Source organism: Clupea harengus, chromosome 5 (assembly GCF_900700415.2).
Source record: "Clupea harengus chromosome 5, Ch_v2.0.2, whole genome shotgun sequence".
NCBI classification, from domain to species: Eukaryota; Metazoa; Chordata; class Actinopteri; order Clupeiformes; family Clupeidae; genus Clupea; species Clupea harengus.
Window position 1 is genome coordinate 2,145,368 of NC_045156.1, and position 27,259 is coordinate 2,172,626.

The following is a 27,259-nucleotide window of genomic DNA, read 5'->3' on the forward strand; positions in this document are numbered from 1 at the left end:
CCTCGCAAGATGAGAGGAGAGAGAGAGGGAACGCTCAACTTTCAGCTCTTCTGATGTTTTTTTTTTTTTATGTCTGTTGTCTTCTTGTTTACTGTTAACCGATGTGGTGTGTCTTAATGCCCTGTTGCAGATTCTGTGTCATGTCTGGACTGCTTCTCTGTCTTCTTTTAGCCCAGTTGCACTGCATGCTAGTGCTGGTTTTAGAACATTTTGGTTGTGAGCATTCTCTCACTTCCTCCAGTGATGTTGCTCTTGTGCCTGGACAGTTTATTGCCCAGTTTGGCCTGTGACATGTCAATCAGCCGATGTTCCTTTACGAGCTGTGTGAATGGATCTCATTTCTAAGTTACAGAACAAAAGCATCTGTAGATGTTGATATGTAAATGGTAATAGACATGAACCAAGCAACAATGCAAAAAAGTTTTACTACAATAATATTTGCAGTATTTTGCATAGTTCCAGTAGATTGAGATAAGTGTTGTTATTATAAACCTGTTTTGACAGAATTTTATTCTGTGTAATTTGATTTTATGGTAATATTTAGCATGGCACAACGTAGCAGTAAAATTACCAAACAAACTTCTGATCTATATAAATTAGGTTGTTTTAGTCACATGCTCAGACTTTGGTGCGTCATCACCTCCCCCTCCAGAGTGCAGCTCTGAAAGTAATCGAGGGACCGTCTCAATATAGCAACCTCCCAATGCGCAGCTGTGAGGTAAGCACTTTGCCATTAGATATACATGTACAAGGACCTGGCCATAAGCCAGCCCGAGGAAGTACTGGGGCGGTGTCACTCATTTCACTCGTTTAACGTCATAGTACATATACATGTAAGTTATTTATGTACGCATGCACAGAAACACACACACACACACACACACACACACACACACACACACACTCACACACACAGCGCTGAGACACAGTTTCTGTCACCAATTCCTCTTCTGTGCAGTCGAGCAACCTCTGTCCTCGTCTCTGTCAGACGTGACTTCTACTCTTTCTCATACTCAGCCCCTGACCTCAGCGCAGTCATCATTCACTGTTTATTTTCCCTCATTCAACACATACAACCTTTGCCTCAGTAAATCAGACGCATTTTCTCCAAGAGCATAAACCCAGAGGACAGAAATATCCACAGCATAGCATACACATTTCTGACTTCACTTGGAACAAAGTGCCGACTAGTTTCCCTCTTAAGAGTCTTATTCCTAATAGTTCTTCCTCACATTTGATTTTTTTTATAGATGCCCTGTTTGAGTTTCCTTCCGTAGTGAAGTGATATTTTTCTTTCCACTAGTACAGTAGTGATCAACTCCAGTCAGTGAAGAGGACAAGAGGTCTCTCCAGTTACAGGATCCACTCAGCACTGGAGCACTTACTAGGACTAGGACTGGCACAGTCCATTCAATATACTAAAGCCAAATGGCAAGTATTCATGGGTCCTTTCTGTCTTTGACCACGGCCACCCATATTATTAATATCCTAGGCAAATTCAGAACTCAAACTCAGGAACCACAAAATATTTGTCTCTGTCTGTCTTTGTTTAGGTTATCTATTCTTTCGTAAGATACAGTAGATACAAATTAAAATACAATCCTTTCTGCCCCATTTTGGCATGTGCACTTCTCCAGCTCTGTGCACCATGAGGGTCGCAAGTCATGACCCCTTTCTGCCTCGTCTCCTATGCTGTTATGACAGGCTATTACTAAAGATGATGTTTGCATTAAACAGCCAGTATAGCCTGAGAGATCTTCAAACTTCCAAAAGCCAACACTCCTAATGAGCGCACTTTTACAACCTCCCCAGCTCTGGCCTGGTCCCTACCTGCCGCGATGGCCGGAGTGTTATCAAATAAACAGAGCCTGTGGTTTAGTGTGGTGTGTAGGGCAGCTCTTACAGCTCGCAGGTGGATGTCCACTTCTCCTGACTCAGCTTCAGGGTGGGCGTCCCGCAGTGGATGGGAGTCATCTTCTCAGCTCCTTCTGATGCTCTCCTGGATGGTGCTGCTGCCTCTGCTGCTGCTGGTGATGCTGCTGCCTCTGCTGCTGCTGGTGATGTTGCTGCTGCTGCTGCTGCTGGTGATGCTGGTGATGTTCCTACTGCTGCTGCTGCTGCTGCTGATGTTGCTGGTGATGTTCCTACTGCTGCTGCTGGTGATGCTGCTGATGTTGCTGCTGCTGCTGCTGCTGCTGCTGGTGATGCTGGTGATGCTGGTGATGTTCCTACTGCTGCTGCTGGTGATGCTGCTGATGTTGCTGCTGCTGCTGCTGCTGCTGCCTCTGCTGCTGCTGGTGATGCTGGTGATGTTCCTACTGCTGCTGGTGATGCTGCTTCTGCTGGCGTTGCTGGTGATGCTGCTGCCTCTGCTTCTGCTGGCGTTGCTGGTGATGCTGCTGCCTCTGCTGCTGCTGGTGATGCTGGTGATGTTCCTACTGCTGCTGGTGATGCTGCTTCTGCTGGCGTTGCTGGTGATGTTCCTACTGCTGCTGGTGATGCTGCTTCTGCTGGCGTTGCTGGTGATGCTGCTGCCTCTGCTGCTGCTGGTGATGCTGGTGATGTTCCTACTGCTGCTGGTGAGGATGATTCAGTCACACCTGTCTCAGGGCAGCAGCTATTTTCTCCTTTGATTTTCCATCCCTGCTCTGCTCCACTCTGTCATCACTTCCTCTGGAGAGAGATCTCACTGCTCACTCGGGCCAGCGCAAATGAGCTAGGGACACTCGGCAGAAGTGTGTGTGTGTGTGCGTGTGTGTGTGTGTGTGTGTGTGGGGGGTGTGTGTGTGTGTGTGTGTGTGTGTGTGTGGGGGTGTGTGTGTGTGTGTGTGTGTGTGTGTGTGTGTGTGTGTGTGTCTGTGCGCGCGCGTGTGTGTGTGTGTGTGTGTGTGCGTGTGAGTGTGTCTGTGTGCGTACGTGGGTGCGTGTGCGTGTGTGTGTGAAACTGACCTTGAGGGTGTGTGGATGTGGTTGTGGTTGTGATCAGCAGTAAATCTATATTTGTTTGTGCTGATGACTAAGTGTAATGACAAAGCATAAGACCTACTGAAAAAGTGGAAGGAGCGATAGGCGTGTTCAAATTAATTATTAATTAGCACTACACTATAATGGGTAAGTACCCAGAGCCCACTACCCACACACATGTGGTCATGCTACAGAACATGGAATGCCTAGATTTAAGCACCCCTTTAGACTGCCTAGCACCCCAAACATGACATTTCTCTGTCCACACATGTGTGTCTCTTCGTCCAATGACCCTGTGTCCAGTGCATAGGTCATATTGTTTTTGGCTTCCACACATACATTCATATTCTTTTACGTAATCCATTTAGCACAGATGTCTTTGAATTCTCCTCTTTACAAGGGCCATCTTAGCCACTGCTCGCTCCTTAGCACACACTCCCTCTTGAGACCCTGTGGTCTCTATGACTGCTCTGCCATGGTGAGAGGGAAAAATAAAGCCTGTAGTAGTTTATCGCGGCCATCATGCTCCCTTTAATTCCCTCCTCCCCGCAGCTCTATTGCTGGTTTCTCACTGTTCTCACTAGAGCAGATGCTTAAGACGTAGAGCTGCAGAAACCTTACACACGCAGACATGTGTGCACCTTCACACACCCACACAGACCAAACCAAGCAACAACAACAATCATTTAATGACTGCTGTTTCCTGTTTAACACGTCATGAAATATGGAGATATATTGATAGTAATCTACTGCTGATGTACTGTATACATATATGTATATTTTATATCTGATTACTGCAGTTTGCAGTGCATGCAATACCTATCCAAATGAGTAATCAGATTGAGATCTCTGTGTAATTTGATCCTGGTGACTGTGAGCTTGAGGAACTGGAGGCTGAGGGGTGTGAGACAAAGCCTGTCGTCTGTGGTGTTTGTTTGGCCTGCTGCACTGCACCCTGGGGTCCAGGCTGTTTGTGAGTGTGTGTGTGTGTGTGTGTTTTGGAAGGAGGAGGGGGATTAGCGGCTGGGGCTGAAGCAAGTGTGCCCCTCCTGCTGGGTAATACAGAGACCTTAACAAGTGCTGCAGTACCAAGGGAATCACACACACACACACACACACACACACACACACACACACACACACACACACACACAAAAGACGACAAGCGTTTGCTTCATGCACACATTTGAAGCTGTCATGCAAAGGGTGTGCACACACAACACACACACACCCACACACATACATACATGCATACACCAGACAGACAGAGGCAGGCACGCACACACACAACACACACACACACACACACACACACACACACACACACACACACACACACACACACACACATACACACATGCATGCAAACACCAGACACGTGCACACTGACGCAAATAACCCACATCATGTTAATGCGCGGGCCCCTTACAGACAAGTCTTAACTACCTGAATACCTCATTGAATGCATTCGCATTAAGGAAATATTAATAGTTATGACATGTCTTTTTAGTAGTACATTTTATTTAAGATATCCATACACAATCAGTTTCAAGACATAAGGGTAAAATACCTCACGTGAGCTTAAACTTGAACAACTATACTGCATTGTAGACATGCATATGCCTATATGGTTATAATATATATAGTTGTGGAAGAATGTGTTTATTCAGCCACTAGCCACGGTCACCTCGACACAGCAAGAGCATGCACGAGGCACATCTGCTGCCAGGAAAGCGGTCATCTGGATTCGAGAAGGTCTTCTTCCATACATTACAGAGATGTACAAACATTTATAGTGTAGAATTAACAAGAAGGGGTAAGGGGAAGGGATGGGTGTGTCTGGAGGTCAAAAGGGGATGTCTAGCTTGAACAGGCCTATGGCCAGGTAGGGCCATATGGATGCTAAAACCCTTTGGCTTCAGCCATCTTGTCGTGGCTGTAGACAAAAGCCACCTAATGTCTCTGGCTCCAAGACACACAAAAGCCAGGAACCATGTCTGATGGCTCCTCAACATAGACAAAAGGCCAGGAGCCACCTTGATGGCTCTGGCATGTTGATATGCAAACTAGGAATGGGGGTTGTTGAGATGTAGCTACATTGTAGTCTGATATATGAAATCCACCTAAATCTAACATACGCAACAAGTGCAAAACACTGAAAAACAAGCAAAACTTAAAATCCGCTAAACTTAATTGCATCAGTCTTGAATGAAGCATGGAAAAAAAGGATATCTTGTTTGTTTGTTGTTTATTTTGGTACAGTACATTCCAGGGGAGTGGGAATTGAGGTCATTTGAATTCTTCAGACCCCACCCTGCCCACCCCACCTGTTCTGCATGTGTCATAGCCAAACATCAGGTGTGTTCACGCTGAGCTGGTGACTGGGCTGTGGAGTGGATCAGCCTAGGGTGTGAATGAAGGTCTTGTAGACCTCTCTGTAGGCATTCCGTAGGAGGACGTAGGGAAAGCAGCTCTCAAGCATGTCCTGAGTAAGGAATGGAGAATTCTGCACTATCTGCAAAGAATTTAATTGAGTTGAAACGATTAATTACATGGACACAGACACTCGTACTTAGATCTGCAGCATGTGATCTATAGGTGTGTAATTAAACAGCAGCCTACACATACTGTATAGGGAGAGCTACTGCCAAATCAATTGGATTAAGCTTGCTCTTGTACACTGAACAACAATTAAATTGCAACACGGAACGGTCTCAAAGATTTCACTGAATCTTAGTTCATATATGGTCACAGTATTGGGCTATAAGCTTTTTGTGTGCTTTTACTTCAATTCATGAAATAGGGGACCCAAAATCAACATTGTAATTATATTTTTGTTCAGTGTACAAGAACAACCAAGCACAAGACATATTCACATTCATTGCCAGTTTGAGTATGTTTCAAGTGAAATTCAATTGTAACAAGAAATAATAAAACAAATTATTGTTGAGGGCTCAAATTAGTGGTAAATGTAGACAAATATCGAAACATTTCTGAACATACATTTACAGAAGAACAGACGAAATTAGTTAGTTTGAAAACAAAATGTATTATCAGATGCTTTAGAATAGTTAGGTAAATATTCATAACAGTATTTAATGTCGGTATCTGTATATGTAAACTTACCAGGTGTAAGAGAATGTAAATAGAATCTCTGTTTTTGACCTCTGCCTTCTCTACACTCTGACCCAGATGGAGGAGAGTGGAAGATGCCACCTGTAGGGAAGGTTACGCCCAGAAGCATTTACCTCAGTGTTATCCTGACCATTTAATTAAACTTCTTACAGGTCCTAATACTAGGCTTTCATTATTGAGATTGCTTTGAATAATGAACCATGAAGTATTTAAGTATTAAGAGTCTGTGGGTCATTACTTTTAAATGTCTTAAATTAAAAGATATTCTTAGTGGCAAGACTCGTCTCACCAGGAGAAACTCTTTCAGGTGCTGCTGAATGTTCTCGTTCTGGGTGGTGAACATGGCGGCAGACAGATGGTTGATGCCCAGGGCCAGGCAGTGGATGTTGTTTTGATGCCCTGAGGGAAACCAAATGAAGAGAACGTGAATGAAAGCACAGGGAGAGACGATCACAGCGCTGCTCACTCAAAAAGCCTTTGGACAGTATTCTTTCTGCACGTTGAAGCTTTGTTTACTGGGTTTCAAGGAGTCTCAGAGTTTTTTGTCAGATCACATGTTATCAAGGTAACAATTATGAGCGATCATTTGTGAACAGGCTGAGAATATTATGGAAACATGCCCTGTGGTCTCTTAATGTCTAACAGTCCATCGTTTGCTTTCCGTCAATGGAAAGTCCACAAGAAAACATAACATGGAATAAATGCCATCCTCTGCAGCACTGCATATTTGGTATTTGTGGCTCCCTAAGTTTTTCTTACGGCTTTGAGCCAAGTATCTTGGATCAGCAGGCATGAAGCCAAGACTAACTTCATGAAAGCACGTCAGCATTGGACATCTGTAAACAGAGGTCTGCGCGGGAACATGTTTAAAGGCACAGTATGTGGGATTTAGGGTGATCTACTTGCAGAAATAGAATATATTATTATTATTATAATTATGTTTAGTGTATAACCTCTTTTAACTACGAATTGTTGTGTTTTTGTTAGCTTAGTAATGACCCCTCGTATCTACATAGGGAGCGGGTCCTTGTCCATGGGGTCCGCCATGTTGCTCTGCTGTATTTCTAGAGTAGCCCAGAATGGACAAACCGAAACACTGGTTCTAGAAAGGGGCCTTTCGCATTTTTATGGCACCTGACAGCCACCGTAGCTTCTCATACACGCTTGGAAAGGGACAAGTATTCAGTTGGTTGCAATCTGAAGCCTCACCGCTAAATGCCACTCAATCCTACACACTGCACCTTTAACGTTAACTGAGGTCTATACATTTTGAGCGCTGGATTGAAGTCTATCTGGTTATCATCAGTAGACAGGTGATGATAGCATTTTGAAAGCATGAGTTGTTAAATAATTGTCATGGTGGATCAGCTCTGCTAGGGCCTTACCTCCGTACTCTCTGCTGTAGAATGAGTTCACATCGAGAGCCAAGGTAGGCAGTGACACTGCAATGAAGATCAGCAACAGACTTGCAAGCTTGCATTCGTCTTCCTTGGATGAGTTATCTAGGGAGATATTTTTTCACTTCAGCAACGCTTCAAGAGCAGAATGCAAACATTTTCATTCCATTTTCATTGTCTTTTAAGAGAGGCAATATGGGTTTACATAAACATGGAGAAGATGGCCATTTGCTTTGTGATTTGATTGGATATTGGCCATATTTGTTAGTTGTGCAAAGTACTGTCATTTTGTGTTGGTCAAATAGCAAAGACAGTTTCACCAGAAAAGAGTTACCTGTTCGCATGCCAGCTATAGCGGCGACCAAGGTGGGGTCGATACTACACCGCAAGCCAGCTGCAGACGCCAGTTCATACACACTGAGTGTGTCCTGTAACCAGGAAACCAGCACACAATATGCAGTTGAATACAGCAACAATTATGTGCATTTATGATTACAGCTGCACTACATTTCTTGGAAACAACTGTAGGTTGTGTAGTGATCTGGAGATGCAGCAGAACAACACGAGATGATATCAAACACCCGGTGGAAACCACATCTGTCTATGGTTGTCTTTCAGTGAGCAGTTGTTGGCTAACCCACATCCTGAGATGTTTACAAGACACAATAAGCATTTTGTGCAGCTGACACAGCTAATGTTGGACTTGAAGCCCATGATGGGACCATGGAGCATTTGTAATAAACGCTATCTACAGACCATTTACTTTAAATCCCTCTCTTTATCCCTGGTGGTTCTGGCCAGTGGGTGCAGGCAGTGACTAGTGTTTGACGTCTTTGGGGTTACTGTGGATCTGTGCTGTGGCTTGACTGTCATCTGAAGAGTTAGCAGACGCAATCAGGGGCTTTTTTTTCTTCCACCCCCCCCCCCCCCCCCTTCACCCCACTCCATGAGAGAACAGCAGCCACCACTGATATGATCAAAGCCCTTGCTTACTGTTGCCTGACTCAAATACGAGGAAATGACTCATAACTCATGAATCATAAACCAAATCCATGCTGAGTGGTTGACCAGTGATGCTAAATGTTACAGTCCACATGCCTGCCTTGCATTTTACCTTGATGTCAGTGTCAGGGGAGACAAAGGTCCGGAGAGATTCGATTGACCCCATGAGAAAAGGGCAACGCATGTGCATGACCTACAGTAACACAAGAAAAGAGACAAGAGGTCAGTGATGGTTCTTGGCCACATACTGAATCAACATGTCTGATGGTCTGAAGAGATCACATTTTTTTTCCTTTGAGGAGCATCAGTAAATGTTGTAGTATCCTGCTGTACAATTAATGCTGTTATGCGTGTACCAATTTGTTGACATTCACATGTCTACATTCTGCCAGCCGACAATGGATCTGTCTTTCTTATCTTTATTTTATCTTTTTATCTTTTTGTGTAGAAATGATTGAGTGGTTACATACATCCCCCAGCGAATCCTGTGCCATGGCTCTGAAAGACAGAATAACTCCGATGATGGTCATCCTCTTCAGGACATTTTCACATCCTGCACAGGCAAGGGAAACATAGGGACCACTTAAAAGGCAGCACAGTAAGTCAGCTGTTGAAATGTCATGATGGTCCTGCTGTTGTCTTGCTTGAGCACACCTGAGAGACATGCTCGCCACCTTTGCTTCAGTGAAGCCTAACCTTACCTGTGAGTTTCTTCTGAAGAGAGGACATCTCTTCAGGCTTGTCAAATTTAGCTCTCATCTGTACGAGGGTATCCATGTTCTCCACGACAAGTTTCTGAGGAAAGATAGCAAAGTTGAAGACACAGACACCAGAACACAATCACTGCAAGCCGGCAGTTGCACATTTAAAAACCAAGCATGGAATAGACAGCCCACTGCAACAACTTATATTTTTCACACCAGCCACAGAACGGAGTGGGAGGAATGATGTAGCTCGGGGCTTCTTGTGTGCTGTTCACACAAGCAGAAAAGGTAGACTGGAAACTTAAAATGGCACTTTATGTATGCATCATGTATGTATTTTTGCCATTGTGACTCTTGCTGTTGGGGAGCTGGTTTGAAAAGGTGCCTGGAGTCATATACTGTTGAGCACCAGACACCAGAGCAGTACAGAGGTAGCCTCCACATTAGGTCAAACAAGCAACTTTTCATAACGGGATATTATAGCGGCATCTTTCGCGTTGTCATGTTAATCTATAAATAGACTTAGCATATCGATTGTTTAACAGACTGGTGCAGCTACGCTAAGTGTACTAAATGTCATTCCCCTTTCGTGTGAACATGTATGTGTATATCCACACAACACACTGAACAGAAAAGGCTTTTTATTCAAACACAAACACTTTTTATTCAAACACAAATTTTGACCGTTTTTGCTGGGAGTGGAAGTGAATTTTGGTCAGTGCAGTAATACCTTGAGTTCTGCCACTTGTGAGGTGATGTGCCACATCAGGTTTTCGCTGAGAAACTTCAGCCCGTAGGGCCCCAGGAGTTGCGCCAGCGCTTGCAGTTCTGCAACAAAGCCCACCGACAGACGTTACAAATCAGGTGCTGTTTTACTAAACCACATTTAAGGGTCCAGGCCTACAGGTGCTGTTTTACTAAACCACGCTTAAGGGTCCAGGCCTACAGGTGCTGTTTTACTAAACCACATTTAAGGGTCCAGGCCTACAGGTGCTGTTTTACTAAACCACGCTTAAGGGTACAGGCCTACAGGTGCTGTTTTACTAAACCACATGTAAGGGTCCAGGCCTACAGGTGCTGTTTTACTAAACCACATTTAAGGGTCCAGGCCTACAGGTGCTGTTTTACTAAACCACATTTAAGGGTCCAGGTCTTTAAGAGTTAAGGTGCTTTCAATCACGAAAGTGCTCAGCCGCAGTAGTTGTTTCAGTACTGTTTTGGCCATGAGTGTGTTAACTGAACATGAGGTGCAGTATCATTTAGGAAATTAGATGAGCTGATTAATGCGTGTGTGGTGGTGTATTCATGCAAGCAACCTCCCACCATTAATGGGATTTATGAAAGGTATTTTCTCATCTTTTCAGTTCTCAACTACGATGGAGTGGAATGAGCAAATGTTATTACTCAAGTGATCATACATGTGGGGGTGAAATATTATCTAACGGCTGGCTTAAGACAATTGTGAACTAGTGTGTGGGAGTAACTGTGTATATATAGATCGATATATGCATATACATTTTCTTTTCCTGGCACAGACCACGAAAGAAGCGGGTGGAACAGAAGTAGTTTGGGGGGTGCCTGTGGGTGTTGACCTTTCTACCAGTACAGTGGGTGGAGGTAGAATACAGCGATGAATAATGAGGAACTGGCAACGTCTCCAGAGATGGAGGAGTAGGTGGACGAGGAGGAGAACCAGGAGGAGGGGGTAGTCGGTACAAGGGCAGGTAAGAAGAAAATGCTTAATGTGTTCTCATCGAGAGGCATAAAAAAGCCTGTCCCTTATTCTCGTGATTATCTTTAACATAGAGCTGAGGGAGGGCTAACTCATTCTGCACACATGCTATGCAAGTGATGAAGTGCAAGAAGAGAAATGGCGTTTCAACGCGAGACCTCAGCTGCTTGTCTCTGATTAATGAGATGAATTGATTCCATGTGACATCCCACACGTGCGTTGGCCACACCTGCACTTGAAATGTAGTCTGTTTGGTAGTTTGCCATTTTTTATTTTTTGGCATGGTGCCATTCTGATCTAATGAGCTTTGAGTTAAGGGGCACTTTTCTGGAAGAGGTGTTCGCAGAGTGGCTTGGGTGCTAATGAAATGAACTCACTTAAATCACCCAAGGTGTCACTGTGTCAGTGTCACTCCGCAGGGCCGGAAAAAGACTCTTCTTGTCCCCTCATTATCGCATTGCTTCATCCTTTTCAGGATTCATTATGTGTTTGATTTGTTGCTTGATTTGGGCTTGAGACCCTTGTACTGTCAATGTTGGCATGCAAAGGTCTTCTTCACCCTTCGGCCAAGATGGTATTGTAATTAGCTGGCCTTACCGCAGATGTCAGAGAACTCTTCAGCACGGAAGCTTTGCTCAGCCTCCGTGGTCTGGTTGACAAAGCAGTGCAATGTGGGGCAGTGCCGAATGACAGCACTGCTGGCTTGCCGTAGAAGGCTCTCCAAGTACCTGCAGGAAAAGGTCACAACAATAGTGGAAAAAAGAGAAAAAAAACAAAAGTCTCTCACTGGATACACATGTGTAAACATATAGTTTCTATCATTTTCTTAGTTTTTTTTCTTCTCTAGAAAATACATTACACTTTAATTAAATGAATTATGCAAAACCTGTGCTGACAGATAATGTTTAAAGAACCTTAAAGGTCACAAAGTAACAAAAGTTATTTTGATATGGAAAATAGGTTGTATTTGGTATAATAGGTAAGAGCATACAGTGCATTCATTGAGATGATGCCTGTTTTATCTCCATGGGTTGTTGTTTGGCTGCAGTCCATTCTTTGATGCGTGTGTGTACACTCCCTGCACTGTCAATCTGACTCATCACCCCTGCTAGCTTTCCATCCAATTTATTTCAATATTTTAAGCCCATTCATGAAAATTTGGCTAAAGAAAATGCGAGTCTGCGCGCATTTCCATCAACATCATTATGCAAATTACAAATGGGTACTCTCCAAATCAAGGTTAGAGTTGTGAAAAGCTGTGGTTGCAAAACTTGAAGTTTCAGGGCAAAATGCAATAAATACAATTCGAGGATAATAAACCTTTTTCCATATCACTCTAAGTTACATTTTATCCTATGCGAATAGGCAGTTAATCCACCCTCCTCTGACGAATTAATTATTTGATGCCAATTTCAAGCATTTCCACTGGGGATTTCCTATTCCAATGTTCAAAATTCCCAAAAACCCAAAGTTAGATGGAAACCCGGCTACTGGTGCTGCTAGTGCTGCTGGTGCTACTGTACCAGTTGGTGTAAAGCGTGGTGATGGTCCTGTTCCCGCGCGAGTCCAGTGGCTGGGTCTGCTGTAGGAGGACATTCCGGACCAGCCGCGCCACGTCCATGTTGACGTAGCGGTTCAGCGTCTGCAGGCTGGTGGTGTAGGCCTGCACACCGGCCAGCAGGTCGGAAGGCCGCGAGATCTCCTGGGTGGTCTGGTTGTAATTGGCCATCTGCACGATGATCCTGCGAAAGGCACGGCATAGGCATGGTTGTGGCAGAGGACCGGTGAACCGTTGCCTCACCCTGGCACGCTCGCTTCAGGGGATTGCTAAATGAACACAAGTTCCTTCTCTCTCTCTCTCTCTCTTTCTCTCTCTCTATCTCACTCTCTCTCTCTCTCACTCTCTCTCTCTCTTTCTCTCTCACTCTCTCTCGCTCTATCTCTCTTTCTCTCTCTCTCTCTCTCGCTCTCTCTCTCTCTCTCTCTCTCTCTCTTTCTGTATTTGTGTGTGTTCATAAATGTGGCCAAGGCAGAAGTAATTACGAGCAAGCTGCCTCTCCCAGCTCTCCTACAGTACATCTTAGGCCCACGGGCAACTGGACTGGAGAGGATCTTATTTCACAAAGGTCAGGACACCAAATTGATCTGATGTGTGATGCCAACTGTGTAGATACATGCTGCTCTTGAATAACAGTGTTTGTTGTGTTGTTTCTGTTTGCCCTCTCCTGGCCTGAAGAAGCTTCTCCATTGCCCCAAATACCCATTCAATAATTTTTTTTGCCCTCTTGAAAACTACTTAAAACTACTCAAGAACGTTTGTTTTACGCAGACCTGCGAAGCTCTGTGGAGCAGGTGTGTGTGTGCTGCGTCACCAGATTAGCTTTAATGGCAATCAGAGTCTAAAATGAGCTGCATCAAGCCAGAGCGTTAAGTGTGGAAACTCGGAGGAAAGCTCCCTGAACTGTATCTAATGACTGAGGCCTTTGAGCTGAGCTCTGTGCTGCAGCTGGGCACTGGGAGGTTTTCCAGAATTGATTTAAGACAGCTGTGTGAGACAGTACGTGTTCTAAGCACTTTTGCCTGAAGAATGTGTTTATTATATTCCTGAAGCTCATTAAAGTATCTGACTGAATCTGAATCTGAAATATGTCTGTAACACTAGCATATTTTAAGAGCAAACATTGTGATTAGAGAGTCGTACTTGGTGAGTCGGATCTCAAACTGGGAGATCAGGAACTCGGCAGGGATGATGGAGTGGTTGAAGACGGTGAAGTCAGGGTAGTGGGCGAAGGCCGTGCAGAGCTCTGATAAGGTCAGATGCATCTTATCCATACTGAAAAGAGAGAGAGAGAGAGAGAGAGACAGAGAGAAAGAGAGAGAGAGAGAGAGAGAGACAGCAAGGGGGAAACACCATAATGTCACTCACATGATGTTTTTGATTCCCCTATATTCACTCTTCTTCCAAGCACGTTTCTTTTCTCTTTATTATTAAGATGACCTACAGTGGTTTGCCATTGTGACACGAAAGCTATTATACATTGGACTGTCATATGCATTACCAGTAATTCAGGACTGAACACAGCAGTAGAATTACTGTAATGGCATACTGGATGTCTTCATGTCTATTGCCATTAATAATCATGAGAAAAAGTGACACCTACTGACAGGTTTTACATAATGCCACTGGCAATGCCTGTGACTACCCTCAAGGGGAAATGAGATCAGGGTGTTACTCGGGCTTATGAAGGAGAGGGCACATTTGCATGCGTATGCTGTGGCTTACTTGGTCACGATGCCTCTGTCCTTCCTCTGGCTCTCAGTCCCTGGCTTGTCTTTCTGTATCTCCCCCTTCTTGGGCATGGGCTTCTTCAGCTTCTTATTACGGGCCCTGCTGATGGTTTCACCACAGTGCTTTGGCAAAAGCTGGGGGAGGAAAGGAGGAGAGGGTTATTGTCACAGTCTGACTTGGCACTTTTTTTGGGGGGGGGGTTAACACATGTGTAGGATTTCTGTCAGGGCACTGAAATGAGTTTCAGTTGTTTAATTCAGTCTCAGTACAATGGGTAATGTTGGGCTTATCATATGTTATCTCATGTTTACATTGCCCTTCAGATCATTAAGGCAGATGCTCCTATGATACAACGCAAAACATTTAAGCAGCTAATTTTAAACTGAGGCCTGTGCCTTTTGATTCCTGTCACAATGCATTCCATTCATTCCTTATTTGAATGCCTTCTTGTTTTAATGAATAGAAATGGATTTCCATGGCTTAGTCCTTAGGCCATAATAAATTGGTTTCCTAACTCCCAGGGGGATCCCAGACCACTTCACCTGGTCGTTGAGGTTGCACTGCTCGGCACAGATCTCCAGGACGACCGCGCAGGTCTGCTTGGCGATCTCCTCCAGGAAGGTCACGGACAGTTTCAGGCTCCTCTTCTCGGTCGCCTCCGTCTAGACACCGGTCACAGGAAGGGCAATAGAAGGCAAGGAACTTATTTCAACCCCATTGGCGCAGCACAACATGGTTCCAATTACGGCTCAGGTTCAAAGGCAGGTCACGTTTGATCTCTAGAGCCATACATTTTCAGTGATGAGTCTGCCTCGATACAATAGAGATTGGTTACATCTGTCACAGTTTCTGTCATTTTGTTTTTGTGACTGTTTTGCATTTTGTGGCATTTTGAGTCAGAAATCAAAGTTAAATTAGGGCCAGATGGTGCTGGCTTGCAAGTGTGTGTGTGTGTGTGTGTATTTGTGGCAGTGTGTGTGTGTGTGTGTGTGTGTGTGTGTGTGTGTGTGTGTGTGTGTGTGTGTGTGTGTGTGTGTGTGTGTGTGTGTGTGTGTGTGTGTGTGTGTGTGTGTGTGTGTGTGTGTGTGTGTGTGTGTGTGCGTGTAGTAGAGAATGCGTGTGCATGTACAGCATGTGTGTGTGTGTGTGTGTGTGTCTGTGTGTGTGTGTGTCTGTGTGTGTGTGTAGGTTACTGTGTGGTTCTGTGTGGCATCGTATGTCTGTGTATGTACTTCATGTGTGTGTTTGTGTGTGTGCATCGTATGTGTGTGCATGTACAGCATGTGTGTGTGTTTGTGTGTGTGCATCGTATGTGTGTGCATGTACAGCATGTGTGCTTGTGTGTGTGTGTGTGTGTGTCTGTGTGTGTGTGTGTGTGTGTCTGTGTGTGTGTGTGTAGGTTACTGTGTGGTTCTGTGTGGCATCGTATGTCTGTGTATGAACTTCATGTGTGTGTTTGTGTGTGTGCATCGTATGTGTGTGCATGTACAGCATGTGTGTGCTTGTGTGTGTGTGCAGCAGCACTGCTCTACACTGACCTCCTCTGGGCACATGGGGTGCCCACCCTCGTTAAAGTGGGAGCAGAGCAGAGGGAAGGCCATGAGGTACCTCTGCATGGTCACATCCTCACTGCTCTGGAAGAACATCTTCTCAAACACCCGCGGGTAGAAGCTGCCGGCATAAAAAACAACACCCATACACCAGGTTGCTGAGGTTTGTGACGTACATTGAAAATAATGGGCTACAAAAGTGATAAACACTCTCTAACCCTCTATAAGAATCACAAAAGAAGAGCTGTCTAATTGTACTGATTAGCTTAAGTGGCAGTCACAAATGAACACAGTGACGCATTCTATAAAAACACAAAATGAACAAAAGGGTTTTGTGTAAAGGCAGCACTTGGGTTTGATTGGTCTCATGTGTTTGTGGCAGTGGATTGTCCATGCCGGCCAAACCAGAACGGCTCTAAAGAATCCCAGCTGCCATGGCGACCCACCAGAGGATGGAGAGCTCGGCCGTCTCCTGCAAGAGGCCGTCCACGTTGTCTATCATCCTGGTGTGGAACTGCGCCAGGTTCATGATCTTGGCCAAGTCCGGGTACTCTTTCAGAGACAGAGGGGCTTTGGCCACGCTGGTGTACGCCTACACACATCAGCACAGCAATGAGCAGGATTAGCACCCATGGGCAATGAGGTTAGCCTACTCTATGAGGGGACAATACAACAGCTTTTTTCTGCATTTTCCTTTTAAAAAGAAAAAAAAACCCGTTATAATCTTTTAATAAATACATATATTTATTTCATGACACTTTTTTTATGTTTGAACGCATTATGTGATCTGTATTCTGCTAATAATTTAAGCATGCCATCCTAATTTCAAATTGCATTGTGAACTTATACATACTAAGAAACCTTTATATCACAGCTGTAAAATATATCAGTCAGTATCTAAAATATTCTAAACCTGTGCAGTACCTGTAAGCGCAGCCAGTCCAGTCTGAGGGCTCTGAAATCAAATGCCTCTCCATTCTGCACTGTTGAGACAAACGATGGGAGGTTTGGGTGTGACTCAGCATGTTTCTGGGATTCATACAGCAGGTGAGTGAGGCCTGTCTCTCTGTCTCTATCTCACCTTGCTTGATATTGAGCGCTGACAGGGCAGTCACAAACGATGACATCAGCACGGATTCCTCCTCAGGACAGACAGCCAGACTCTAGAGATATAAAATCACACGCACACGCACACACACGTCAGTAAATAGGTATAATATGTCACATAATGCATAAATATAAACCATGGATATACGTTTAGATACATGCCATCTGGTCATTGTAAATATGCAAAAACAAAACTAGTGAACAGAACAAAACTAGTCTCATCGTAAGCTCCAGCAGCGAAGCATTTTTAAAGCCGGCTGTGTATACAGTATAACAACATGCCGAGTGGCCTGATTGTAACCTTATGCAACCGAGCGTCCATAGCTAATGATCTGTGTCCAGTGAGAAAAAAAAACCCAAACAAAATAAATAATGTAATATAGTAACAGATGAGGCTCAGCTTGTAGCAAGTAAGGCATGGATGAGGGTGAGGCTGCCCACATTTTAATCCACTGAGAGTTATTTGTTGAGTTGCATAAAAACATCAACACTGTTACTGTTCCAAATCCACAGTGTGCACTCCTAGATGGTCTGAATATTTGGGAAAGGGGGAAATTGTGCATTGTGTTATGAAAAAGTTGCATAACTGCTGGATTTGTATTAACTACTATCACTTCTGTTTATGGCATGTTAAAAGTAGGTTAAATCGTGATACTGTGCTTTCTTTGGTATAGGGCTGAATATGTAAGCCTAGTGTTGGACTGAATTTTTTGCAAGATAGGCCATTGCAGTACCTGAGCAGTGTCATTGATCACCAGTGCATCAAACTGGGACAGGTAGAGAAGATGGTAACGATCTATCATCCCCTTGTGTTGATGGAATAGAGTCTGCAGTCTCTCCATGTAGAAGAGCAGCTCTGCCATATGCCTGATAAACACACACACACACACACACACACACACACACACACACACACACACACACACACACACACACACACACAGAAGCCACAGCTATTGTACCATAATCATTTCGGTTCAGCTCTCATTCAGTAAATGTAAATATGAAAGTATAGTAACCAGGTGATTTTGTTGTATTTGATCCAACACTGACTGCCAGGGGAGTCTGTGATCACAGGCATCAAAAGGGAACTACACTGCAGATTTATGCGGTACCAAAACAATTAATCAGCGAGCAGTCTTACAAGGCATACTGGGGCAGTTTATCAGTTGGCAGTCTTTCAAGGCATACTGGGTCAGATTTGCAAAGAGAGGCACTCTAATGGAACATAGTTCTACTGTAAACTATCAGCTATGGACCTGTTTTGTAAATGTGGTGTTAACTTTAAAGAGAGTTTGCATTAAAAGAAGAAATACTTTAAAAATTCATATGGCTACAGATTGTTAACAGTGTTATAAAAGTCTCTCAAAGTGTATATAATTATTAATAGTGGCAGTGGCATATGATATGGCAGACCCCATAAATATATTGATAGCTAAATTAGCATAAAAGTTAAATGATTGGGAAACACACACAGTTCAAAGTCTGTGCAGTGTAAAGGGAGTGAAATGTTAGTTACACCCATCTGCAAAATATCACTGGCTTTGGCCTCCTTTATTCATTCTACTCGTTAATCTGCACAGGCTGTTGTCACAGAAAAACTAAATCAAAACACCATCTCCTTCCCCCTCATTCCTGGGCGCGTGATTGGCTTCAGCTGGCGTTCCTGCCTGTCACTAATGTGGGAAATGTGGAAACAGCGTGGCACTCAGGTTCATGGTGCATCTATTTAAAACTCACGGGTCCACGTAGTCTTCGGGGGTCTTGGTTTTTGGAACGTTCTCACTGTGCCTAACCAGCCAGAGGACTTCGTCACGGGAGAATGACAGGGCCATGAATACAAACAGTGCCTGCGGGAGAGATAAAAGAGAGCGCATTTGATGGAGGAATGAGCATTGCCATGGATACATACAAGTGTTTTGAATCATCATCAAAGCAGTTCTTTAATAGGAGTGGACAGCTTTTATTGTGACTTTATAAAGCATCCGAAGATGAAAAATGTTATTAGATATTATTTCGCCCTTCTTAAATGTGGCGGTTAATCTTCCTGAGTGGTAATCCCTCTTCGGCTAGATCAGAGGTTATGGTTAACACCCTCCTCCACTTTCATTATCTTCCTCTCCAGAAAAAGTTGGGGACGAATAGGATGAGAAGGAATGCATTAAGAGGCAAATACCAGATGGAAAGAAAAGCCCAGAAGCAAATGTACCTTTGGACCCAGCAGTCTGGGCTCATCCTCCAGCACTTTATAGAGTTCCTTTAGTGCATTCCTCAGAAAGAGTCTCTTCTCCCTGTGTATGCCTCCGCTGCAAGGAAATCACAGAACACTCTCAGACCAGGCACAGTGGACGTTATCAGAGGTCCAGCAAGGCCACATTTCGCTGCGTGAATACATCTTTCAACAGCACAGATAGTTATGTAATTCCTTTTCAAATATTACCACTGAAACAGCTATTGGCTGCTCAGTAGAGCGCTGTGGTTGAGTGCACTCACCAGTTGGCTATGGCATTCTCCCGGCACTCTTTGATATCTGCCACCCTCTTGCTGTATCTGAATGGGAAAGAAAATGGATCGATTTTTAGTGGGAGTGAAACAAATCATGTTAGTCTCTTAAGCTAGCTGCAATTTCCTCTCCTCACGGCCTCGCTTGCATTTCTATTCCACAAAGGCTATCCTGGAGGAGTAGGTTATGTGTCTGTTTCCCTATTTATTATGGACAAGTACGATAACCTGTGACCTGTATTTAATTTGATCATACCCATTCAATGATCATACACATTTTGTGTTGTGAGAACACATTAGCCCTTTCCTACACTTCTTACCCTTTCATGCCATCAAAGTAGTCCTCAGAGAACTTGTGGATGTTGATGATCTCATCCCTGATGAGGGTGAGGTACAGGCCGCTGCGTAGTGCCATCTTCCACAGCTCCTGGGAGGCCTGGTTTGTGCTCAGACTGCTGTGGCACAGCAGGAAGCCCACTAGCGGTGTGATGAAATTACACACTAAGTTAGAATTGTCATCAAATTACACACTAAGTTAGACTTTTCATCAAATTACACACTAAGTTAGACTTTTCATCCAAATATTATACCACTGACTTGCATTATGCCAGATTGCAGGAAACCTGATAAATGACTTATTCACAGTCAGTTCATGGTACCATGAAGTTTAATGTGTGTTGTCAAACACATTGTCTCAGGTTACTGAATAGTGCACTAATAGATAACGTTAGAGTAGTCATGATGTCAACCATGTGCTGGAACTGTTACTCATTCATACTTACAGATGATCCAGCGCTCCATTACTTCTAAGGACAGATACTCACAGGCCATCTGTGGAGAATGCAGACATATAGGCTATAGGCATAATCTATATCAAGCAGCATGAAACAGCTGTGGGTCTAGCTGCATGAATAGATGCAATTTGCCAAAATTTGGCGTCGACAACAAATTACAATAGGCACTGAAATATGGCACAAATGAGCATTGCCCATATAACTATTCTATTACGTTTAAACTTGAATATAACAGGTTGTGGCTGTGCATTCTAAGATACCAGTACTCTGGGTAGTTTATGCAAATGATGTGAGCCATTAAATGTGAGGTGATTTTGAGGAGCATCTGGTTGGAGCCTCCTTGCTGTGTGGGTAGTCCAGCTTGTCAGTGTCTGTGATGATGCTGTCATGGAGCTCCGAGAGAGATGTCTTCATCTCCTCACAAGCAAAGGTCAATGTCAGTCAACTCTCTAAATGCATTGCTGTGTTTGATGGCTGTCATAAGAGGTGTCATGGTGTCAGATTGACAGCTTGCCTGGCCACAGTGCTCCTGTGGCGTGTCTGAATGTTAATGAGCATGAAGGATGTGCAGATGTCATCAACTTCTCAGACCGGCAAATAAACCAGCATACAGGAGATCAACAAAATTTTAGAGTTGAAGAAGGCATTTAACAACTTACAAAATGATTTTAAATGGCATTTTAAGATTTAAAATTGCACTGAGATTCATAACTGCAGTTAATGAGCAATGTCCTCTAAGATTGTCTGTGTGAACAGAGACAGGGCCTGAGTTGCATCGATGTGCACAGGGGGGTACTGAACTGAGGAAAGCGTGCACTGAATTCCTGCACATGTCCTGTTTGCCATGGCTCCTTGTCTGCCCCCCCCCCCCAGCCCCAATTCTCTTCCCTCTCCAGTCTGGAGAGCCAGAGGGCACAAGGGAACACAATAGGCACTTCAAAGTGTTTAGCGGATGCCTTTGAAGCGCGCTGACATGCTTGGCACAGTGTAGACAGAGGGGGGTGTATGTTTGTGTGTTTGTGTGTGTGTATGGGGGGTGGGGGGTGTTGGGGGGGGGGGTACCCACCGTGTCGCAGGAGGCAGGGGCGAGCATGTTGCCGGGGCTGCTGAGGAGGCTGAGGAGCTGGGCACCGCGCCACTGCTCCGCCTGCAGGTTCCTGCGCGGGTACACCAGCTGCAGCGAGAGCAGCGACTCTGTCACCGCCTGGTGAGCAAACCCACACACACACACACACACACACACACACACACACACACACACACACACACACACAAACACATACAGACAGACACACATTCAGTACAGGAGCACAGGGCTTCAAATATCTTTAGCTGGCATAATTTTGTGCCCCACATTTAGTTGTCCTGAGCTGGTGCCTTAAAATCACATAACAGTTGCCAACACTGAATTCAAATAATCATCACAGTTCGGGAACATTGTCTGAACGTTTATTGTCTAGCAGCACAAAGCAGATGGGGCATGGTTTTCATTCAATCTAATATCAGTTAATACTGCCTTAATCAAAACTAATGTTGGGGAAATGTCACAGACTCACGACTCATGAACTCATTGCTCTCAGGCATGAGATGATGAGAGATTTTATTATTTCTATACAGTGGGCTAATGGGAGCCTCATTGATGTCATATAATCCACAGTTACTAATGGAACTGTGGGCCCATTGCATTAGTCTACGGGAGAAATTATTCCTGGAACTTACATACATAAATGTCCTTCCGTCTAATAACTGTAAAAGTACTGAGGCCATACTGAATTTTGAAAGCGAGTGGTTGATTCATGTGTTGGTTACTCTATAGAAAACCACTTGTCTGCTTGTGTTTGGTTTGCCTGACCTTGGTGTGAGGGCCAAACTCCTCAGTGAGTTTTTTCATTGGGTGATCGTACTCCACAAGCATCTGCCCAAGGCGAGGGTAGGCAGGATCGCTGCAAGACAGGTCAGTAAACGCCATTATTGCGGAATTCGGAGATGAGTAAAAAGTACAAAGCAAAGCACATCAGTCATGATAATAACACAAAACATCAGAGAGAGGATCAGAGGGATTTGGATTGGATCAATGAGAGGATGGTAGTGGTGCCCAAAGGAAGAGGCTTGGCATTAGCCTTGTGCTTTAGTTTGTGCCAATCTCTCACATTATTGCATTATTGATCAAGATATATTTTAGCAGTTGTGCAACGGGTGGACTGGATATGCCAAAGGGCCACCCCAGAGTTTCGTTTGAAAAGGTTAACTGGAAACTGCTGACGTTCCAACCAATTAGACCTCAATTAGTTAGAGGGGGGGGGGGTGCTATGTGCAATCATGGGCAATCATCAGTAATGACGGAGGAGAGGAGCTGCCATTTTGGCTCATGTACTGCGAATGGATCGGCTCTTATCACGGCACATCAGTTGCTAGGCAGCCACCATCAGTGTCAGAGCTGACATGGTGGATCAGTCACTACTGCCAAAGTTCTGTCACTCAGACTGCAGACAGATTGTATCATTGAAGCAATATAAGAGGTGTGTCTGTGTGCATATGTGTGTGAGCTTGTGAGTGCTGCAATATTTAATGAAGTAAATCTGTGTTTGAAATGAGTTTCCTCTACTTTGTTTATAAATAGCAAATCATGAGGAGAAATGTTAACAGGACACCATGTGTCTATGTGTAGAGAGAGAGAGAGCGAGTAAGTGAAAGAGAAAGAAGTGCTCAGCAGCATAAAGCTTGATAAGGATAGGCAGGATGCTATACGGTATGCCACATGTGATTACCTGTTTCCATTGGACATCTCATGGGCACAGTTGTACATGCCCACTAGGGCCTTCTTGTCATCAATGCGAGAAAGAATGAGAATGACTGAGGCATAGGTCACTACCAGGTCCAGATAGTTCTTTGTGAAGTCAAAATTGACAGTCTGAAGCATGGAAAAACAAATGTATTAAATCACAACCCCACTTGTCCTACAACATTTAAACACGGATGTACACATTGTTTTTATTTATTGACTTAATGCATTATGAAGTCGCCGGCTATTAAATCAGATTCTGGTCAAATAATGTGGTTGCTGTTGTGATTTTAGGATATGATCATCACAACTCATTAATTTAGTAGCCTTATAAGTAGTTAGGCTATGTAGTCATTTAGTAGCCTTAGAAGTAGTTAGGCTATGTGGTCATTTAGTAGCCTTAGAAGTAGTTAGGCTATGTGGTCATTTAGTAGCCTTATAAGTAGTTAGACTTTTGGGTAATTTAGCCTAAAGTGGAAGAAATGTTCCCTTTAGTTACTAGCTATATACTACAGCCTCTCTGTCTGATACTAGCCAGACTATGTTTGCCCTGGTCAGGTTTTGCCAGGGTCATAGAATATGCCCAAACACAAGCAGCCGAGGAGAACCGGTCAGTCGGTTTATTTTGGGTTAACAGTCAGCCGGCAGCATGGAGTGGTTGAGGTGATGACAGAGAAGACGTGTTTTTATTTGTATTGGGACTAGGGCAGTGTGGCTGCTGTTGATGTATCAGGTAGATTAAGGGACATAGAGAACGTCATGGAAACCTGTGCAGAAAGTCACATTGACCTTTGATGAGGTAAAGGGTGTTATGCCTCATCTGCCTGCTAGGTTTGGTGAATTTGTTTTAGCCTGCCAAATCTCTATACAGCTAGATTTGGGCTGTTGTGATATAAGCGCTCATGACAATGAACAATGAACTACGTCCTGATCAAATCACCTTCAGTGTGGTTTAAGTTCACTTTCTATGTCTGTGCCCATAGCTCCATTCGGTCCAGTGGAACAGACCCAGACCACAAGGAGTGCAGTGAATGTGTGGGTTTGGCAGACCCATGCTAGTAATAACCTTTTCTAAATATGGGAAAGTCCAAATACATTTTCCTTGGCTAAAATACAAACATACTCTTCAATGGACTAAACAAAAAAGAAACATCCTGAGTGACCAATACTCTAATACAGAAAGCTCTTAAGATCCAGACACCAATCCTCTAACCAACAGGTTATCAGTGTTGCTTTCAATTTTACTTACAATATTGAAGAAGCACTGGCAAGCATCTATTGTATTCAGCAATTCATACACCTCTTCCTAAAACAGATTTAAGACAGATATTAATTCAATATCACAAAGGATGGCACATGCATGGTCAATATCAGCAACACTTATGAGTCATCGCATGAGTAGCCAAGGACTGTAATTATTTTTCTCACAGCATGAGTCATATTCAGGCTTTCAAATGACCAGCAGTTGCTTCGAAAACAAAAACAGGGATACTAGGCAAACAACAGTGACAAGTGTGTCCTTTTGCTCTTCCTCATTAAGACCGTCATTACAGCCTTGACAGCTTACAATTCCTCATTTATCTGGCCTCCATAACAAAATCTTACTCTACTCAGCCAGCCTTACTGAAATGGGCTCCGTACTTCTATTGGAAGTGACAGTGGCCTTTGGTGCTAAATTAATCTCGGGGAGAAACTGACAATCCACCATACAGATTTGATGAATGGCTGTGTAAAAAGATCAGGACACTGGCCATGATTAAGGATCCTCACCCTGAACTCCTTGACATCAAGGAAGGACTCATAGTAGCTCCTCAGCCCCTCCAGCACGGCCGACTTCTGCTTCTGAACGGTGCTCAGCTGTTGCTGTGGAGACCATGATCAGATAGCATCGTATGAGCATGAAGTTATTAATCACTGTTACCCATGGTTAGGTCACTAAACACCGAGCTTATAATACAGAATATCTAGAGTGGGATTGAACCCCATGAGGACAGAATAAACTCACTAATACTCTGTTAAGAAAAAAGGTTTGATGCTTGGTTGCGCAGTCTGTGTCTTGACATTTAAACTGTTCTTCAGTTAAAAATGTAGCTATTTATAGTCTACTTGAATTATTTATTTTCCAAAGGCACGCGTGTGTATTAGGGGTGGGGAAAAAAATCGATTTTTCGATTTCTCTCGATTCTCTTTAGAACGATTCTGTCTCGATTCAGAAAAGTTCATAATCGATTTTTTAATAAAAACATTTTTTTTTTAAATTAATATTTTTTATTTTTTTTTTATTTTATTTTTTTACACATTCATTTTGTGTTGAAATGCAAGCTGCATCGATTATTGCATTGTTCATAGAAAGTCATAATTGTGACAAGGAAAAACTTTTTCTCTAATAAAAAAATAGATCTGTTGATTTATCAAACACAAAGTAGGAAGTGATTTGAGACTCTAAGTAGCAAACTCAAATGTTTTAAAAATTGAGATGCATCGATAATCGTTTTATCGGTTTAGAATTGATAATCGATAATCGGTTTAGAATCGAGAATCGGTTCAGAATCGAGAATCGGTTTAGAATCGAATCGTTGACCTCTGAATCGGAATCGAATCGAATCGTGAGATGCCAAGAGATTCCCACCCCTAGTGTGTATGCAGGGGAACTCCCCTCGAAATCTTTGTCTTTTTCCCTTATTTCCTTATTTTACACGTCACTCACAGTGCTCACTCTTTGTGGAGCAGCCTAGTCTGTCAGTACTCTCTCCTCTCCCTCCCCTTACGCATGCACACAGTGTGCAACAAGAAACCCGTGTCAGTACGCAACAAACTGACATGACTGACATTTGCAGACAGCAAACGCTGCGAAAAGGGAACCTTGGCTTTGGAACAAGCCCTTTCCAAACAGCCACACTTCAAAGGAGTTCTGGCCCATAGGACTGGGGCTGTATGACGTGCATGACAAGCGCAAGTGCACGACTCGCATCCCGAGCAGTACTCACGCAGGATCCCTTGAAGTCGATGTTGGGGAATTTTTTGTTGATGTACTTTATCGCAGGCTCCATGGCCTTGTCTGTCAGATAGGAGGGTCTGAGCTTGGGGTCTGCACATGTCTGTGGCAAAGAGGAACAAACACAATCAAACAGAGTGCAACTGACAGCATGCGGTATAACTTACAGCATGTCATGTTTTGGTCGTGTTCTGGCAGTTTGTGATATGTTATGCATGCACTCTGTGACATTTGTTATCAGTATGGAAATTGTCAGATACAATTGAATTCTTTTACCATTCAAATTCGACAGTCTACCTCTCAAACGCTTGTTTTAATTTGTCACACACACACGCACACACACACACACACACACACACACACACACACACACACACACACACACACACACACACACACACACAGGTGCTTTTTGTTGTAATACTGTAGATCCTGCATACGCACAGCATTAAAACACATTTGTCTATTAGAAACTATTTGTGTCAAACTGACGAACAGCCTTGCTTCCTGTGTTCACTTCCTCTTTCACTTCATCTGTGGATTCAGAAACTTAAAGCAGACTTAAAGCATGATGTGTGTTTTGCAACAGCACTGAATGAACACAGCAATGAGCAACAATACAAATGCCCACAACACCGATCTTATTGAAAACAAACAGACTCACAGAGAGATACACACATTAAGTGTTTGACAGGAAAATTCCTTCTGTGTACTGTATGTGTCTTCTAGTAAAGACATAGCATTTGTATGTATTTTCTTTGTAACATAACAAACTAGATTTTACAATATTTATACACTGTTTTAAATAACTTTTCAAGTAACCAGTTTCGATAAGTGCCACTGCCCATGACTTTCCTGTTTCACGAAGCCCGTTATAGACTCTCCTTAAGCATCTAAGTTCTTAATTAATGTTTTATCAGGATTTGCCTCCAAGGGGAAATGTTAATATATTCTTCCATTATCTGGTCCCTCATTAGAAATATAATTCTTCAACAGTAACAGAGAAATCTTATGTCTCAGGCCCGGCACACATTGGATCGTCAGGTTCCTTATTTTCCGAGTGTTCAGAAAAAGAAAGTAGCGCTCCCCTCCAAAGCAGGAAGACAGTCTCCCCAACCTCCCTCACCCACCTTCTTGATGTGGTTCATTCGCACCAGTACCCCTCGGCCCCTGTCGTTGAGCACGGTCAGCTTCTCGGCCAGCTTGTGCTGGTACGCCATGTTGCCGTTCAGGTACTCGGAGGCCCCTGGGGATCGCCTCTGAAGCTGAGGTCAGAAGGTGCCGTGTACGAGGATGACGTCTGACT

At 43.8% G+C, this 27,259-nt stretch overlaps 1 protein-coding gene across 1 annotated transcript; it reads right to left on the minus strand.

Moving 5' to 3' along the window:
- Nucleotides 1-4,467: 4,467 nt before the first annotated feature.
- nckap1l (NCK associated protein 1 like) lies at nucleotides 4,468-27,259 on the minus strand. The gene is made up of 31 exons (XM_012827998.3): nucleotides 27,084-27,259; nucleotides 25,946-26,056; nucleotides 24,729-24,821; nucleotides 24,208-24,264; nucleotides 22,945-23,087; nucleotides 22,029-22,119; nucleotides 21,243-21,380; nucleotides 20,165-20,213; nucleotides 19,703-19,859; nucleotides 19,374-19,430; nucleotides 19,090-19,186; nucleotides 18,621-18,730; nucleotides 17,615-17,747; nucleotides 16,855-16,936; nucleotides 16,698-16,756; nucleotides 16,220-16,365; nucleotides 15,762-15,894; nucleotides 14,766-14,885; nucleotides 14,218-14,357; nucleotides 13,636-13,767; nucleotides 12,458-12,676; nucleotides 11,532-11,662; nucleotides 9,933-10,030; nucleotides 9,200-9,293; nucleotides 8,969-9,051; nucleotides 8,611-8,691; nucleotides 7,831-7,924; nucleotides 7,485-7,601; nucleotides 6,389-6,498; nucleotides 6,091-6,180; nucleotides 4,468-5,479 (listed from the first exon to the last, which is right to left on the minus strand). Exons 1-31 carry the CDS (start codon nucleotides 27,171-27,173, stop codon nucleotides 5,363-5,365), a joined length of 3,372 nt encoding a protein of 1,123 aa, XP_012683452.1. The 5' UTR covers nucleotides 27,174-27,259; the 3' UTR covers nucleotides 4,468-5,362.

Coding starts and splice junctions, on each gene's coding strand:
- nckap1l (XM_012827998.3), bottom strand. CDS start 27,173: ATGGCGTACCAGCACAAGCTGGCCGAGAAGCTGACCGTGCTCAACGAC. Junction 23,088..24,207: donor GCCAGTGCTTCTTCAATATT/GTAAGTAAAATT, acceptor TCCATGCTTCAG/ACTGTCAATTTTGACTTCAC. Junction 10,031..11,531: donor AGAGTTCTCTGACATCTGCG/GTAAGGCCAGCT, acceptor GCTTTGTTGCAG/AACTGCAAGCGCTGGCGCAA.